At 56.8% G+C, this 17,779-nt stretch overlaps 1 protein-coding gene across 3 annotated transcripts in view; it reads left to right on the top strand.

Annotated features, from left to right (window-relative positions):
• Positions 1-15,397, top strand: part of CNIH3 (cornichon family AMPA receptor auxiliary protein 3) — a gene marked incomplete at both ends in the record, with an annotated part of 90,222 nt that extends 74,825 nt beyond the window's left edge. For 2 of the 3 annotated variants that reach the window (XM_080824812.1, XM_080824810.1), the window contains 3 exons: positions 7,688-7,800; positions 11,585-11,728; positions 15,370-15,397. In XM_080824812.1, coding sequence (XP_080680938.1) covers positions 7,688-7,800; positions 11,585-11,728; positions 15,370-15,397 — 285 coding nt within the window. The remainder of the gene's footprint in view (positions 1-7,687; positions 7,801-11,584; positions 11,729-15,369) is intronic. The other variant, XM_080824811.1, reaches the window with a different exon arrangement.
• Positions 15,398-17,779: the final 2,382 nt, after the last annotated feature.

A 17,779-nucleotide genomic window follows, 5' to 3' on the forward strand; every position in this document is an offset into this window, starting at 1 on the left:
GGCAAGGGAGCGACGTGGGGTAGGGTTCAGGAGGGCAGGGGGGCCAGGTCACATAGGGCCATGGAGATCATCGTAAGGAGTGGGTCCTATTCTAGAAGCAGCGGGGAAGCATTGCAGGGTGGAACGGAGAGGCTCCTGCTAGGAGTGGGCTGGGAGCTCGGCTGAGGGGGCAGTTGGGAGGCCTGCCCATCAAGCAGTTGCCGTCGCTCCCATGACAGGTGGCAGAGGCTGGCACTGGCCCCCGGTGTGTCCTGTTTGTGCGGCAGGGCTACGTGTCTGCCTTGGTTTCCCCACTGCCCGTTGTTTAGGCTTGCTTACTACTAAGTATGGCGCACCTTCTGCTGCTCAGCCGGGGTCCCTCGCACCTGTCCGGGGAGCAACGGCGTGGTGCTTGATGATCGGTACCTCCAGTGCCTGTCCGATGTTTGAGCCCCCCCCAGGAGGCCCTCAGCGCACGTTTGTCGAGGGAGCAAGTGGTGAGTTTGCTGGTGCTTACCAGGCGCTGTGCTGCTGGAGCTGCATGGAGAGGGACTTGGGGAGACACACATGGACACGTGCGGGACTCGGGGGGCGGTGAAGACGTCACTCCTGAGGGGCCCGAGAGCTTTAGGACCTCAGAGTAGCTAACGGTGACATGGACAATGATGGGTTTTCTGTGGACAGAAATGCACGGAGGGAGAGGATTTTAAAAAATTTGCAAGCACTAGAAATCGACTGGAGAGGAAAGGGAAGACACATTGGTTTAATTTTCAAGAGACTTTAATTGCTCAAATCTCAAAACTCAAAGTATTTGAGCTGACATGACCCGCAGGGGTGTGGGAACGTGCAGGTGAGATGCCTCTTCTCCTTGGCGCCATTCTTAGCCCTGTGTTATTGCTGAAGAAACTGAGTCCCTTGACCTCAAACAGCTCACCCAAGGTTCTGACGTGGGACAGTCAGGTCTAGAGTCCAGCTCTCGTTCCTGAGTCAAATACTGTTTCCGCCAAGATACTGCCACTCGAGCCCTTCCTGGGAGCCAGAGTTACCATATGCTTTTGCCTTTTCTCCAAAACGTGAACTTGCTCAAATTCCTGGTAAAGTGTGGCACAGTCCTGCTACTATCCACCTTTGCCAGAGTTTGGAAAACACACTTGTGTACACTATTGACCCTTGAACGGCGTTGGGGAGGTTGAGGGGCGCCAACCTTCGTGAGATCCGTCAGATTATATACCGTATTCTTGCAGTCAAGCAAGCTAGAGAAAATGCCACTAAGAAGACAGGAAGAGGAAATACCTCTACCACCCGGTGCTGTAAGAAATCCACATCTTAGGGGACCTGGGTGGTTCGACCTGTATTGATCCGGGGTCACCGTGCTTGAACTCAGACCACCCATGCCCGGCACTCTGGAGGGCACTGCTTACCGGTCTTGTCTTTGCCTGAGGGCTCCGGGTTGGGTTGTTGAGCCCGCCTCCCCGTGTGGGTGCCGATGGGCATGCAGCAAATAGGACTGACAGCTCTCCTTCCCCAGGTGCCCATACTTGTTCTCCTGTTCAGCCTCCTTTGCTCGTTTTGAGCATAAAGTCTCCAAGCAGCTGGAGGTAATAGGTAATTAACACACTTCAGAGCTGTTAAGTAGGATAATTGTCTGTCTTTATCCTGGAAAATGCTCTCCTTTGGGAATGTATGTGCTGCTCAGGCCCCAGGCTGCTACCAGCCTCCTCGCTCTAGTAAGAAACCGTCTGTGGTGCCGTTCCAGGAGAGATTTTGGGGACAGAAGTGTCCCATGGAGAGGACCAGGAATCAGGAAGAGATCTGGGGCTCCCTGCCTTCAGCCGGGGATCAGAGGGCAGCTTGGGTGGGCATGGCTAGCCGCTGAGCCTAGATTCTACGGGAGCCTTATGACGGTGACTCCGACCTGGAGACTGATTTGCCCACCGTGCGCCCCATTCTCTGCTCGGGGCCTAGGACAATAGTAGGACAGAAGCCCCCTAGCTGTCACGTGGCCTTTCCCGGTCAGGAGAGCTCTCCATGGCCATTCCCCGCTGTCTTGGGCTGTAGGAAGCTGGTACGAAGGCTCCGTCTCACCTCCAGGGGAGGTTTGTAGGTCACGTCATTCCAGAACAGAAAGGAGAATGTGACTCTCTCAAGCCACAGGGAAGGCTGACACCAGAGCCTCATGAGGATGCCCTTTGCCCGACACTGCCTTCCCCAGAGCAACAACCTCAGGACCTCAGTTGGGCTCCCTCCAAGGAATGCATTCAGAACGGGCGTGTCTTGTCTCCCCTCGTCCTGCATGGAGCTGCTTGCACGCTGTGCTCCGGCTCCCGTCCGGTGGTGCTCCAGGCTCCACGCGCACCCTGTGCACCTATGCCGCGGTCTCCACTCACCAGACTGCTTGGCGTTCATGCCTGGCCAATGCTTATAATACGGATCTGCTGAGTGTGCAAGTGGGCTCTCCCGCACCCGCAGGCAGGCTTGTGAAATCCTTGCCCTTCTGCCCTTCTCCTTCTAGAACATTCCCCTTCCCCCTTAGCGTCTCTCCTCTCAGACAATTTGAGCTTTTGCCTAATCACTCCCTGTATCCTGACCCCAGTTCCCACTCCCACCATCCTTGGCTTAAAGACAAGGAATGAAGGAGTGGGGAGCGGAGTGTGACTTAAGATCTCCCTGGATTCCCAGGCATGTGTCCCTCTGAAAGTGTGGCATTATTCGAGAGAAGGCTTTTATTCTTACCTCCCCCTCGCCGGGCTCTTAGGTACTTGGGAACCGTGTGTGGCAGAGAGGTGTTTGGAATTCAAGTGTGTCTGGAAGCTGCAAGAAGAAAACGGTGACAAGAGGCAGCTGGGGAGGTATGGGCGGGGTAGGGCTGGGTCCCAGAGGCTTGGTCATAAAAGGGACCAGGCCCCTTCCCAAACTGGAAAGCCCACCCGACAGGAGGAAGACTGGTGAAAGGAGCCGGGTTTGGGGGGTGGGTAGCCTGCCAGGAACAGGAACAGGGACAGGAGGCTGGAGTTCGGGTAGCGAAGGATGATGAGGGAGATGTCTCCCATCCCCGGAAGATGCCAGGGCTAACCTGGGGGTTGTTTCCAGAGTGTTCTCCCACACAGTGGAGGCTGGGGGAGCCAGGAGCCGACACACTGGCTCTTACCTGTGAAGGCTGCCTGCCCAGGGCTCGAGTCCATGAGTGTAGATGGTCCCGCAGGAGGTTGGGGGTGAGGAAGGAGACCCCAGGTTTTCAGAAAGGAAGCCTCTGCCTCGTGTCTTCTTCGAGCCCTTGGTCTATGAACCTCAGCTCCAATGTTTAACAAAACAGACCTGGGCCTGTCCTAAAAAATGCAGATTCCTGGCCCAGAGAGTCTTTCTGGGTAGACTTGCGTAGGACCTAGAAATCTGTGTTTTAACGTGCATGCCCCAGGCATTCTGGGGTGGGTGGCGGGCGGACCCTGTTCTAGGAGTCCGTGCTCAGGGGCCCTCTCGCAAACTTGAATGTGCACATGGATCCCCTGCGGGTTCTGTTAACTGCAGGTTCTGGTTAACCCGCAGGTTCTGGTTCCGCCCGTCTGGAGTGGAGCCCCAATTCTGCATTTTCTCGTAAGCTCCCAGGCAATGCTGATGGTGCTGGTCCTGGAAGCACTGTGAGGAGCACTATTCCCAGCGGGTTCCTGGGATTTGGTTGGGAAAGACCCCCCCAGGCCCACGAAATCTGAACCTCTGGGGGTGAGCCTCAGCCATGTATGTTTTAGCAACACCCCCCGCTGAGGTTCTCGGAGTCCTGCTAGGAGCCCGAGGCTTAAGGAAATGGGCTGGAGGAGCAGCTGGGGTGGGGAGGGAGGGTCAGGGAGCTGAGCCATCTGTTCCCAGCTTCCCTGTCCTCCAGAAACAGAGCTGAGACCCCTATGAATTCAGATGGAAGGAACGTTCTTCCTTGGGGGGTTGGGCGTGCACACTTCCCTCTGGATCAAAATGGGGAGTTTCCCCAGTGGGTTGGTGTCCCCAAAGGTGGTACTGCTGGTGGGCAGGACCCACAGGGAGTGGCAGTAAGGCCAGAGGTGCCGACAGCCACCAGTCGGGCTGGGAGCTGGTCCTAGGAGCAGTCGGGGCAGGAAGGACCGGGTGGCTGTGGCGGCTGGGGCAGGGGGAGCGGGAGCCCGAGCAGCCTGTGGCATGTCTGGAGCCCGTGGAACAGGTGGCGTAGCTTGGTCATCCGGGGCCTCCGGGCTGAGCTGTGAGCTGGGCTGTGCACACTCTGGGGAGCCAGGAGCAGTAGGCAGCGGGGGTGTGGGTTTGCTCCCCACCTTCTCTCCCTGTGCCTCTTTTGCAGAGAAGTGAGTCCGTGTGGGTGGGCAGGAAGGCCGCAGAGACTCCCCTGGTTTGCATAAGATGTGCTCAGGGATGGCGGGGGGAAGGAGGCGGTGGGAGGCTCATGGGCTGGAAACCACGCCCCTTGGCTCCTGGGCCCCCTCTCTGCCCTCGCTGACCACCTGCCTCCCCAGGGAAGGCAAGTGCTTCTGTCCTCACGTCCTTCCCAAGCAGGGAAGTCCTTTCCTTGCTGTCTCCCTCTGATTCTCCTTGAGCTCTTGGTGTTCAGAATAGGACCACAGGGACATGATCGTGGAGTGGAGTCCCTGGAGGCTGGGCCTGGTCCCCAGGAGCAGCCATGTGGTTCTGGCCCTGACCCTGACGCAGGACAGGCACCAGGGTTTGCTGCTGGCTGTGCGGGGCTCAGAGCCAGGCCCAGGGTTCTTGGGGACACACCTCAGCACACATCCGACTGGTTTCTGGTGGCTTTTCAAATTACATTTCTAGACCAGGTGACCCTGTGCTGGGCACCTGGGTACCACAGTCATCTGCTCACCTCTTAGAATATTGGGTGGACATCAGGGCACATTCCAGGAGGTCAAAAGCTTCAGCTGGCTAGCACCATTAAACGGGCAATACTCAGGTCAGCCTAAACCACGCCTAGCTGTCGGGGTCCCAGCTACTCACGCAGCTGAGGCCAGGGCGCCAGGCCCCAGCACGAGGGATCAGAGCCCTGGAGGGAGGCCACGCTGCTCCCTCCTCCCAGCCCCCCGCCCACTTGAGCTCTTGCCTGGCTGCCCTCTAGGAGCCCAGAGTGACTGCAGAGAAAGCAGCCTCCCTTGAGCAAAGGGTCTCAGAAGGGTCCTGCCGACACTTGGGGTGGTTTTCTCCTTGCCTTCCAGGTCAGCGAAAGCCCAGGTTCCCAGGCACGTGTCCCTTCTTTCCCTCCTTCCCGTGGCCCCGCCCCTGAGGTGAACTGGGGGTGCGGGTCCCACCTGGGGACTAGTGACACGGGTGCTTCCTCCCGGAAGCTCCTGAGAAAATGGTCTCCTTCCTGCTCATCCCAGGAGGGCTCCTGTTTTGGGGGAATCAAATGAAAGGACATTATCTTTCCTTTTCCCACCCACCGGCCCCAAAGCAGATGGACACAAGATGTCCTTGCCCGGTGTCCTTGAAAACAGGCAGGGCTGGGTTTTCTCGGTGGGAGAGGCAAGTTTGGTTTCTGTCCCCGCTGGGGGAAGCTGGGAGCTTGGTTTAAGCAGGGATAGGGTTGCGGTTCAGAGGAGCCTGAGCGGAGAATCCGGGAACCAGAATCGGTCCTGGGTAAGAGCAACAAGGGACCCACCCGAGGTTGGGGTCAGCTGGCATGTGATTGTTGATGACTGTGATGGCCCCGTTCATCACAGTGCGCCTCCCGTTCCGACACTGCCCTGCCGCTGAGAGCAGCCTCCTGCAGGGGAGAAGCTGGGTCCCCCCAGTAGCCTCACCAGTAGGCCGTCAGGGCTGCTGTTTACAGATGAGGGAGGGAAGGCCCCGTGTGGTCAGCTGCCTCGCTCAGCACCGTGCAGTGGCCATTATGTAACCGCCAGAACTTACCTAACACTTGCAGATCCTGGGTTGGTATTTTTAGCCCCATGTGGTCACAGTTGAAAAGCTTGTTGTCTGAGTCCCCGGAGACCAGGTCTCATGGCTGCCACTCCCTGTGGCCACACTCAGCCGTGGGACCTTCCCTGTGGCTTCCGCGTGAGGTCCCAGGATGTCTGGCCCCAGGCACACTTACACCAGCAGCTCAGCCGTCCGCCTGGGACGTGCGGAGGGGGTGGGAGCAGGTGTGCAGCGGTCGGGTGGGCACGTTCTTCACCATCTTCCTCTCCCCCTGTCTCTGGGGTCCCATCCTTCTACTCTGTCACATCTCCCTGTGTGCAGGCTGGGAGAGCACCCCGGCGTCCCCCAGTGAAGACAAAGGAGCGGCATCACTCTACCCTGCTCTCCGAGTCCTCAGGCTAGTAGTCAGCACAGATCTTTGTGAGCTAATGCCAGGGATGAAGGTCCCACCAGCGAACGGGAAGACATGTAAATGCAGTTAAACCACTTCTAACACGAGTAAAATCACATGCAAAACAAGTTTGTGGATTCAGGACCTGAGCAGAGAGGTGTGTGTGGGGGGAGAGAGGACGGCTCTCCAAGACCGTGGGCGTGCGTGCAAGGACAGAAACCTGCCAGAAAGTTCTTGCCCTGGCTGTGGGAAGGGGTGCCGGAACCCAGACCAGCAGGGGTGGTACTGGGGAAAGGGGGAAACGACCACAAGTCCGTGTGAGGGAGAAATGGCTAGATTTGGAAGCAGAGCGGAGAGGGGACGGGCACCACGGAGCAGCCAGAGCTGGCGGGTTTGCAGGGGCGGGAGGAACGGGGGTGGTTGGGGAGTATCCAGGTGGAAATGTCCACCAGGACGAGGAGGTGAGACCTAGGGCCTCGGCAGGGGATCGGACCAGGAGGAGTGACGGAAGAAGCTGGGGCAGGGATGAAGTGGGTGAGGTCTTCCCGTCCAGTGTGCGCGCTCAGCTCGCTCGGCTCAGCGCTCCGAGTGCTGGGTCCTCGCAGCAGCGGGCAGTGAACTCACATTGGAGATGAGCCTGGAAGGCTGGCTGGAAAGGTTTTTCAAGGAGTGCGGAGGCATTCATGTTGCATATGGGCTCCTATGTTATGGGGAAGAGGGTGCATGTCCCTCTAGGGGTGAATTTATTGGCCTGGGGACCAGGTTTCTCCTTTACAGTCACTGTGATCTCCGTTACAACTTTAATTTCTATTAAACACCCTGGGGAATTCGTGACTTGAAGCTCGTTTCACCATTTACCGTCATGTGGCTGCGCTGCGGGCTGGCGAGCTCAGCCTTCCTGCTGGTCCCCGAGCGCCGGCCCCTTCCTGGTCTGGGGTAGCCTCTCTATCTCCTCCATCATCATTGCCATCTCTCCCGTGGGCTCCCAGTCCACCCACATCCAGCAAAATGCTGTTTCTCGATGCTTTCCCAGTCTGCCTCCATCTGAAACAAATACATGTGTTTGCTGTAGGTGTGTAAGTTTGTAGAGGGGGGTATGTAGGGACCGGGAAGCCAGGAGCAGGGGGGTTACAGAACCGTGGAAACCCTCTGGGGGTGTCTCCTCCCGCCCTCTGTGACCACACAGGGGTGACCCCAGAAGCAAGTGCCCCGTTCTGGTAAGTAGGGTGCTGAGAGCCTGTGTCCCTTGGACCTGGGTAGGAAGCATGACTTTGGGACCCCAAGGAGGAGAACGGAGCAGAGCTGGGCCATGGTGTCAGGGCAGCCTCGGGGTTGCAGCATGGTTGCCGCCTGTGGGGCAGGAGTGACTCTCCCTCCCGCTGATGCAGGCCTGTGTCTCTGCTCCCCCTGCAGCTGGTGCTTCCGGAATATTCCATCCACAGCCTCTTCTGCATCATGTTCCTGTGTGCTCAGGAGTGGCTCACCCTGGGGCTGAACATCCCTCTACTTTTCTATCACTTCTGGCGGTGAGTCTGCTCGGGACTGCTCTGGGCTTCTTCCCTTCTGCATGGGCAGCCGGCCCTGCAGAGACAGTGTCGTCCAAACAGACCAGCTGCCCCGAACCTCTCCTCCCTCCCTTCCCTGCCTTTTGGAGACCCGTTCTTCCAGCACCTCCTGGGTGGCGGCTCTGTCCCTCAGGGGACTGGTATTAAGATTCACAATCTTATGATTTTGCATGATTCACAATCGTCCACAAACGGAAACCATCCAGATTGTTGTCAACAGGGGAATGGGTAAACAAAATGCGGTATGTCCTTGCAAGGACGTGTGATTTGGTAATGAAAGGTAATCATGTACCGACACATGCTGTAACATGGGTGACAAGGGAAAGAAGTTGGTCCCAAGAGGCCATTTATGGGAGAGATCAAGAAAGGGCAACTCTGAAGAGAAGGGAAGTAGATGGGTGGTTGCCAGGGGCTGGGAGGGAAGGGATGGGGACAGCTAAGGGGTACGGGGTGACCATGTTCTGAACTAGATACTACTGATAGCCGGAAAATTCTGTGAACAAGCCAACAATCACTGGATTGTATGTTTTTAAAAGGTGAACTTTCTGGTATGTGAATTGTATCTTTTTTTTTTTTTTTTAAAGATTTATTTATCCTAGAGAGCGAGAGAGAGTGGGGGCAGAGGGAGAATTCCAACCAGGCTCCACCCCCAGCATGGAGCCTGACCTGGGGCTCAATCTCGTGACCCTGAGATCATGACCTGAGCTGAAACCAAGAGTCAGACGCTTAACCAACGAGGCCCCCCAGGAGCCCCTGAATTATATCTTAATAAAAAATCACCTACCAGATGGGCTGGATTTTCTGGGACACTTCTGATTTTAAATATTCTATTCTCTGTCAAGACTATGCATCAGATCATGTGATCCGGGCTTTCTGTAAAATCCGGTCACCATCTGGACTTAGGACGTAGGAAGCGGGGACCGGAGTACAGAAGGCAGCTGTGCAGGTGAACGAACCACCCTTTGCCCCTTGCTCCCAGAGCTTCTTGCACTCCTTCATCTAGCAGACACGGGAGGCATGCCCTACACTGGGCACTGGAGGGGACTGCCATGTGGATGTGAGACAGAAGCTTTACCCTCGAGGAGAGTGTACTCCAGTGCCACAGGGAAACAGAGTCTTAGCAGACGTGAGGAATACACTTAAGCACACAGGGAAACAAACATGTGAGTTAGACTGGTACAGGGACGGTGCGAAGTCAGCAGGTTGGGGGGCTAGCGCGGGCGCAGGCTCGGAGGTAAGAGCACTCAGTGTGTTGGGGAAGGGCCCTGGCTCAGCGCGGGTGCCTGCAGGATCCTGGGGGGGACGTGAATGGACGTGAATCCATGTAGGCTTGACAGACAGCAGAGGGTCTGGAACTCTCCTCTGGGGAAGTTGGGATCAACGTATTCTGCAGGAAGTGGAAACTCTCAGCAGCTTTTGGGGGAGAAAGTGGCATTGCCTGATCTGAGTTTTAGGAAAGCAACTGGTGGCAGCTGTGCAGATGGGTAGGAGGGTGAACTCGTGAGTCTGGAATTAGGAGGTCACCATGGACTCGCAGGGGAAGAGAGAACGGAACTTGACTCCCGGTGTGACTGAGCAGTGGATGTTGGAAGAGACAGAGAGGGTCCGTGGAGGTGAACTTGGCCTGTGAGCAGGTGCAGGGGGTGGGGCAGAGGCAGCCTTGAAGGAGGGGATGGCGCCACTGACTGGGGGCAGGAGGAGAGAACAGCGCAGGTTAGGAAGAAAAGAAGATGACTCACTTACGCAAGAAAGTCCTGCTGTTGTTGTCGTTTTTTTATAAAGATTTAATTTATTTATTTGATCTATAGAGAGAGTAAGCGAGAGAGAGAGAGACAGAGAGAGGATACAAGCAGGGGGACCGGCGGGCAGAGGGACAGGGAGACTCCCCGCTGAGCAGGGAGCCCACATAGGACTCAACCCCAGGACCCTGAGATCATGACCTGAGCTGAAGGGGGGACGCTTCACTGACTGAGCCCCCCAGGCACCCACGAGAGAGTCGTGTTTTGAGTCAGCATAATCCCCTGAGGTCTGAGCTTGGAGAGCAGTCAGGTGGGAACATGGTGTTGGAATGTATTTCCTGCCGGCTTTGGGACTGTGTGGGCTCAGCTCACCCAGTATCCGCACCACCCGGTGAGCTGCGGTCCCTTCTCTGTTTCATCCATGGGTGGGGGGTGGGGCCCGGTGGCTTACAAGGTTAAAGCACCCCCCAGGGTCGTCAAGTCAGGACAGGGAAGGGCCCGGTTTAGCCCCACCTCTGTATGGATCAGTCGTCCTGTAGCCCCGGGGTATCAAAGACATGGTGGCTTTATGAGACTCTGACTGGTGCCCTGCTTCTCAGGGCCATTGGCGGGAGAGGCGTGGGTGGGAGGAGGGGGGAGAGGGATGTGGGAGGTGGGAGTGGCTGTGGTCTCTTCATCCCCAGGGTGGGGACTGCCCTTGTCTGACCATCTAGCTTACTTCCAGAAATTCCTAAGCGCTCAGGAAACGAAAAGGCACGAGGAGCAGAGAGTCCTTTGGAAATCAGAGTCCTTGAAGATGGACTTCCTTGGGTTTCTGCTCCTGCTTCCCCCTGGGCCCAGGCCAGGACGCTGTCCTGCTGACCCAGCTCTTTCTTAGGTGCTGGTGGAAAGCAGCGGGGCACATCCATCTCGTCCCCGTTCTTGGCAGAGTATCGCATCCTACACCCAGTCGTCTCGATGCATTTTTGCCCCCATTTTACAGATGACAAAGCTGAGGCTCAGAGGGGTCAGTGGTAGGCTGGAGGAAGGTCGGTCTGGTGGCCGGTGACCCACAGAGCCCTGACTCTCTCCACCGAGCTGCTTGGCTGCCTGGCCCCCTGGGCCCCATGGAACGAGGTCTCACTAAAGGCCCCTTGTTTGCAACCTGCCCCTGGGGAGGCGAGGAATGAGGCCTGCCAGCTGGCAGGTGTTGCTGAACCCAGCTTTTGCTGTCCTCCTGGCACCCTGTGATGACCGACACTGTCGCCGTCCTTTGGGGTGTGAGGATGGGCTGGAACACCAGGGCCCAGGTTCCTAGCGACAGGGTGCTCTTCTGAGCCCAGGGGTCCTCTGCTCAAGGCCTCTCTCCGGGCCGGCCTCCAGCCTCCTTCACTTAGTGACAGACAGCAGCCCGCTGAGGCCCTGCCAGGGGCCAGAGGTCAGCCCCGGGGTAGACCTCGTGGCCCGCCCAGCCTCACCACCAGAGTCCGGCCGCTGTTGGGTGTGTCCGTGGAGATACAGCTTGCTTCAGCCTCCCTCTGTCCCCCGCCCTGCGCTCTCACTTCCCTGGGTCCCTCTGCTGCTCTCTCCCCACCGCGGCCGATGCGCTTTGGCTGTTCTGGGTCCTTCTACCAAGAAGAAAAATGTCTGAACTCCACCACACTCCCATGGGAATGTGACATCCCTTCCCTAGCATTCTGGATTTGAAAAGCGGGTCTGCGTGGAGGACAGCATGAGACCCAGGGTAGAACGTGGTCAGTGGCAATGCCACCCCACGTGGCACCATCCCTCTCCTGGGCTAACACCCATAGGGGTGCCCACGGGAGCAAGGAGGCCCTTCTTGGTGCCTCCAGGTGACTCAGTTTCCTTCCATCGGGTAGCTCTGTCTGCGGGCACAGTCCCTGCACTACTGGAGGGTCTCCGTATCTGGAGTGGCTCTCAGGGCCAGGCAGCAAAGAGGGCAGAGGTCCCTTGGATGTCCTTTCTGAGCCCCAGAGCCAAGGATGCTGTGTTCTCTGTCCCTGCAGGTACTTCCACTGTCCGGCTGACAGCTCAGAGCTTGCCTATGACCCACCGGCGGTCATGAATGCGGACACCTTGAGCTACTGTCAGAAGGAGGCCTGGTGTAAATTGGCGTTCTATCTGCTGTCCTTCTTCTACTACCTTTACTGGTGAGTCTCTGTCCCTCTGGGCGCTCTGGGTCCTGCAGGCGCTTTGCACCTCCTGCTCTTGGCAGGAGTGGGGGGGGTGGTGGCTGTGAGGGTGGGTGTTGCAGCCATGTGGGTCTGAGGCCGGCTGTCTGACTCAGTTGGGAGCCTGGGCTTGTGCACAGAGGCGTGGGGGTGGGGTGGGGTGGAGGGTTCTACAGGAAGCCTGGCCCCTGGCAGGCACATCCATAGGACCTCACAGAGAAATGCATTGTCCTCACCCTCTGGGTAGGCGGTTGGCGACATGCAGCTAGTCACTCCTTCCCCATGGAGCTCCCTCCCCAGCTCAGCCCCTTGGGTCCCCTGCAGCCCTTAGTCTGTGTGGGAGCTTCTGAGGAACAGAACAGAGACCCTGCGGGGTGGTTGTGTGTCTTGAAGGAGCACACGAGGTCCTCATGTGCTCACACTCACATTCTCCCAATATTACACGGCACCACGCTAATGAGGGAAACTGTGCTGACTTTGTGATTGTTCGGCGCCCCACCCCCTGCCCCGCCCGTCTGCACCTCTGCACAGACTGGCCCAGCGAAGCAGATGGCTGTAAGCAGCCTGCCTTATGGCCGGGGCCCCCAGAGTGCCTTTTCTTTTTTCTTTTTCTTTTCTTTTTTTTTTTTTTTTAAAGATTTTATTTATTTATTTGACAGAGAGAGATCACAAGTAGGCAGAGAGGCAGGCAGAGAGAGAGGAGGAAGCAGGCTCTCTGCTGAACAGATGCCTGATGCGGGACTCGATCCCAGGACCCTGAGATCATGACCTGAGCTGAAGGCAGAGGCTTAACCCACTCAGCCACCCAGGTGCCCCCAGAGTGCCTTTTCTTTTCTTTTCTTTTCTTTTCTTTTTTTTTTTTTTAAAGAGTATTTATTTATTTATTTGTCAGAGAGAGAGAGAGAGAGAGAGAGAGAGAGTGGGCACTGGCAGACGGAGGCAGAGGAGAAGCAGGCTCCCTGCCGAGCAAGGAGCCCAATGCGGGACTCGATCCCAGGACGCTGGAATCATGACCTGAGCCAAAGGCAGCTGCTCAACCAACTGAGCCACCCAGGCGTCCCCAGAGTGCCTTTTCTTAAAGTGTCTCCTTCCTGTTCCCCTTTGGAGCCCCCTCCTGGGCACTGTCAATCCCCAGGCGAGGAAGAGGAGGATGGGGTGTTAGCGAGCCCCCCCGGCTTGGGGCGGGCTGGGGTGGTGCTGCATTTATCCACATTTAAAAATGAGCCGTGCTTTGAGCCAAGAGCTCAGCCCGGGGCTCAACACCTTCATTGCCCAGACGGTAACAATCGGGAGACGGAATCCCAGATGTCCGATGTTTTCCCATGTCGCAGCTAATAGTGCATCTTAAGTCTGATCCCAAACGTGGGATCTGTACTGCTGGCTGTCACAGGAAAGATCTAGAAAAGTCTCATCAAGTGGGGTCTTTGGGCTTTCTGTATCAGAAGCCAGAGGGAGGTGGGTTTGTTTCTGAAAACTGTGGATTCCTGGGCTTGGATCTGCTGACTCAGGATTTTGGGGCTGGGCATCCACCCTGGGGCATGAGGTGGGGGCGGGCGTGTGTGTGTGTGTGTGTGTGTTGGGGGGGGGAGGGTGGCTCCTGTCCGTTGGCTGAGTGTGACCATCCTATAAACATCGTGTCCCAGACATCCCATTCGGCCGTCTGTCCTTTTGTTCAGTCTGGCTCTGCCTTCGTGTTGCATTTACTAATTACTTCGTTGCTAAACATAACTGGAACTGCTCCTCCTGCCTCGCAGGGACCTTGCGCAGCGGCCAGGACTCCCCCTTCTTTGTTGAACCTGGCGTCTTGGGGCTCTGCAGAGCTCCTCCAAGGCTGTGTGTCTCCAGCTCCCGAACTCCCAGCCCCTTAGCTCCAGGACTTGTGGGCATATGGGACTGTCAGCCCCGGCTACTCTCGTGGTGGGGGGAGGGTGACCCACGCACGTGGACAGTTCCATCCAGGCTGAGTACAGTGACGGACTGAAGTGACAGCTGCTGGGACCCTGGGGTTGGCATTTCATAGGCCCTCCCAGTGATTAAGAAATGTGTCCAGGGCCCTGGCTGAGACGCGTTTGTCTGGTCCCAGAGCCCAGGCTCTTCTCCATGTCCCGTGCTAACCACCCCAGCAGGTGCCCCGTGGACCAGGAGATGCACACAGTTTCCTGGAATTGATCCTAGCTAACACGAACGCGAACACGAGCTGCTTAGTCCAGTGTGGGTGACCTGCCCGCGCCAGATAACCATCTTCCAAACCAGGAGGGGGAAGTAGCACCAGTCCCCTGCCCCTTCTTCCAGGTCACAGCTGCCTCCTCCTTCATGTTTGCTCCTCTCCCTGTATGATCATCTTCTCGCCGGCCAGCCTGGTGGCAGACGCCCCGCAGGTCTCGTTCACCATGTGTCTGCGGTGCCCTGGCCGGAGTGTGGTGCACAGTAGGAGCCCACGAGCTCCTCGTTATCGTGGAAGCTTGGCTCTATGCTCCCTCAAGGCAGGTGTCAGGCTGCACGCTCAGCACTGTCTCTCAGCCCCGAGAACGGGGCCTGGCATGCAGGAGGCGCTCAGTAAATGCTGAATGAGTGACTGAAAGTCTGAAAGTGAGTAGAGCAGGTAAAGGACACCCGTGACCTCACTCGGTGTCATCGTGGAGAGAGCACTGGGGTTTGGCCACGGGACGTGGCTCCTTGCCTTGCCCTCCCTGGCTCTGTGACCTTGAATGATCCGCTTCTTATGCATTCCCCCGCCCCAACCCCGCTGGCTCCCCCGCGTGCAGGGAGACCCTCCAACTCCTGTCCGGCCAGTCATGCTCTGTGGACACAGGTGTTACGGGGTTCTCAGAGATGGCACTTGAACTCAGAGGAGCTCACTGGGCCTCGGAAGCTGGATAGGGTTAGAAATAAAACAGAGTAACTTCCCTTGGTTTCCTTTCTCAGATGATCCTTCTTCCTCTCTCTTATGTGAACAGGTGGTTGTTTTCTTGGTGCCAGGAGGGCAAAGTGGTATATTTTGGCATGGAACGCTCCTTGATGTTGCAGAATTAGCCCGCAGCCCTTGCTAAAAGCATAGGGATGCGTCACTCCTTCCCTGGTAGTGTCAGGGCACAACCTTAGGACACACACTCTTAATGCACGCTCAGTGCCTGGATTTGGTTAAAAGCCAGAGTTTTCAACACGTAGGGAGTGACCCAATTCAGAATCTATGTGGTTTATGTGCCCAGAGGGCCTGTGTTCACGTCGGTCCTCGGAGCAGGGGTGACAGGCATCCCCTCAGCAGTGGGGTATCATGCAGCATCACAGAAGCATACGTGGCAGGTGGTGGGAAGAGAACCCCTCACGCCCCACCCCGGGGACCTGCTATACAGTTGCAGGAAGGAGGAACAGCCACCAGATGGTCCACGCGGGTGAGGGTAACACCCTGCACTTACAGCAATCATATCTACTACCCGAGGGACTTGGTACACGCTCACAGCACAGGTGTAGTCTGATGTGGTGGAAGGAGTGGGGCTCCAGAACCGGGATGAGAAAGAAACCACGGCGTCTGGCGTGGGGAAGGACCCTTGGGTGAGAGTCAGTCTGAGTCCCTCGCAGGTTCCCGCTCACTCCTTCTCTTCCTCTCTCTCTGCCTTCAGCATGATCTACACGCTAGTGAGCTCTTAACTCAGACCACGCACGTCCTCCAAGGCTGAGTTCACGGGTGCCAGGCCCAGATGGGGACGCGTGAGAGACAACTGTGGACTGTGGGCTCCTGCAGCAGTGGTGGGCCAAGCTTACTGAGCGCAGGGATCGCTGCCCAGCCTGTGCTCGGGTCACGATTCCTTCTGGGCCATGGGACCTCTCCTGGGCAAGGACTGCCGCCTCCTGAGTGCACGCCTCTCTCCGACAGCTCCGTGCCATGCACACAGAGCCCCAAGACCACAGGAGGGGCAGCTGGCAGGCTGCATGGGGCCTGCCCAGAACAGAATGACCCAGGATCCAGGCCGAGTATGTGGGACCCGCTGAGCCTTGAGGGTGTCGTGGGCTGTCTGAGCCTCTCGTGTTTCTTCTGACCCCTGGCCATGCCCCATGCTTCCGTGGGACAGCCTGGAGGGTGCACGGATTTGCCTCTGGCTCCGACTGTCCCTGAGCCCACAGGCTGTCTGTTTTCACGCTCTGCCATGGGAGAGCCAGCTTGGCCATGCCAGGAATGCAGCTCGGGGCTGTACGTCAGTCATGAGTTATCTCCAAAGTCAAGGGGAGGCGGGAATCCGAGGGAAGAACGATTCACAGGTTCCAAGTATTAGTTCTTGGCCCCCCAAACTGTACTCTTCAGCCGTCAGTCCGAAAGCATCACAGAACTCTTGAACGCCGATGGATGGCTCCCCCATGTCCAGCTGCCTTGTGTCAAGGACCCCGAGCAGCCACACGCCCAGAAAACGCGGCAGCGTCTGCTTTGTGCCCGCACGGCCGGCGGCCAGGAAGTGACTCCGCAGTCACGTGCTGCTGCCTCATTCCTTCTGTTCACTCCACGTGGGGACATCCGCTGGTTGAGAATTTTCCATTCGACATTCCCCCCTCTTTGGGTAGGAGTTGTTCTCGAGCGTTGTAAATAATGACAAGGCTGAGATGTTTGATGTTTAAATTGGGCACAATGATTTCCACCTTGTTCCCCGACCCTGCTTTCCTTTCTTCTGTTTGACACGTACAGGCTATTTATACCTGCACCCGGCTCCCGTCGGAGGCCTGTGACTCAGGTTTATGAATGGTGTTTGTGTGATGCGTCGTGCGTTATGTTTGAGACGCGGTGGCAGCTTGGGCGTCTCATCCGCCTACCTGGCTGGTCTTGTCTACACCCCAATACAGGCTGCATTGGGCTCTGCGAGCTTGGTGCATTAGGAAAAAAGTTTCCAAAAGGTGTTTTGCTTCTAAAAATTGTACAGAGAACAAAATACAGATTTTTTGCTCTGAGCCTGAAGCTATAAAACCAGGAGATTCCAGGTGGTGTTTTGGGGAGCAGACCGCCTTTGTCTAGGCTGGGTAGCTGGAGGGTTGGCTGGTCTCATCTCTGAACCCATTCCTGAGAAGACAGTCTGCCGGAGGGCATGACCTGCCACACTTCTCACCCTGGAGTGTCTTGTTTGCTTTTGTAATCTGCCTCCTTCCAGAAAGATGCGATGGGGCTCGTACCAGCAGACACAAGTACACAGAGATCATTAAAATGGAAGTAGGGAATTCGGACCCATAAAGGGGGACGCACCGACTCCCGAGGTTCTGATTCCTGAGACCGAAACTTGAATGTTGCCTTCTCTTAGCAGTAAAAGGTAGTCCATGTTTACCTAGAACTTCACCTTCTATAGGTTCCTTTCGCTTCCTGTTTGACCTTCCTCACAGTCCTAGGAGGTCAATAGTTTCCTTTTTCCCTTTGTCTAAGTGAGGAAACAGAAGCTCAGAGAGGGTAAGCGACTTACCTGTAGTCACACAGCAGCCACAGACCTGCCTTTACACCCAGGTCTTCCGACTTCAAAGAGCCCGTGTCCTTTCCATCCCCTGAAAGCCAGTGTGCGAAGTAGCTTAGGCTCCTGGGACGGTTCGATTAGCATAAAAATTTTCGAGATAGGGAGACTTAAAGAAGTAGAGTTATAGACAAAGTGCCAGGTTTTCTTTTCCTCCTGCGTGAGCCTCAACTTCGCTTTATCGTGGTGGGTTCTTCCCCAAGGGGGTCCTCTGAACGCTGTAAGAGCCGTGAGCGCATGGACACCCCAGGAGTTCCCTCCCACAAGCTGTGACCAGGAATCCATGCAGCTGCTCTGTCAGAACCTTGAGCCGTTTTCGGGTCTTGAGAGAGCTAATAATGACCACAGGGTGTGAGAGCCATGCTGGGTGCCCAGCTTCGGGCCATGACATTGCCGGACTCATGGCGACCCCACAGAGCAGGTGGGTGTTCTTATCCCCATGTTAGCGACGAGGAAGCCAGGGGAGCTCCTGTGGGAATCTGCCCTAGGGACCGAGCCAGACCAGAGTTCGGGGCTGCACCTGAGTGGCGGGTGGTGATCACAGCTCTGA

This window comes from Martes martes (genome assembly GCF_963455335.1).
Source record: "Martes martes genome assembly, chromosome: 15".
Taxonomy (NCBI): Eukaryota; Metazoa; Chordata; class Mammalia; order Carnivora; family Mustelidae; genus Martes; species Martes martes.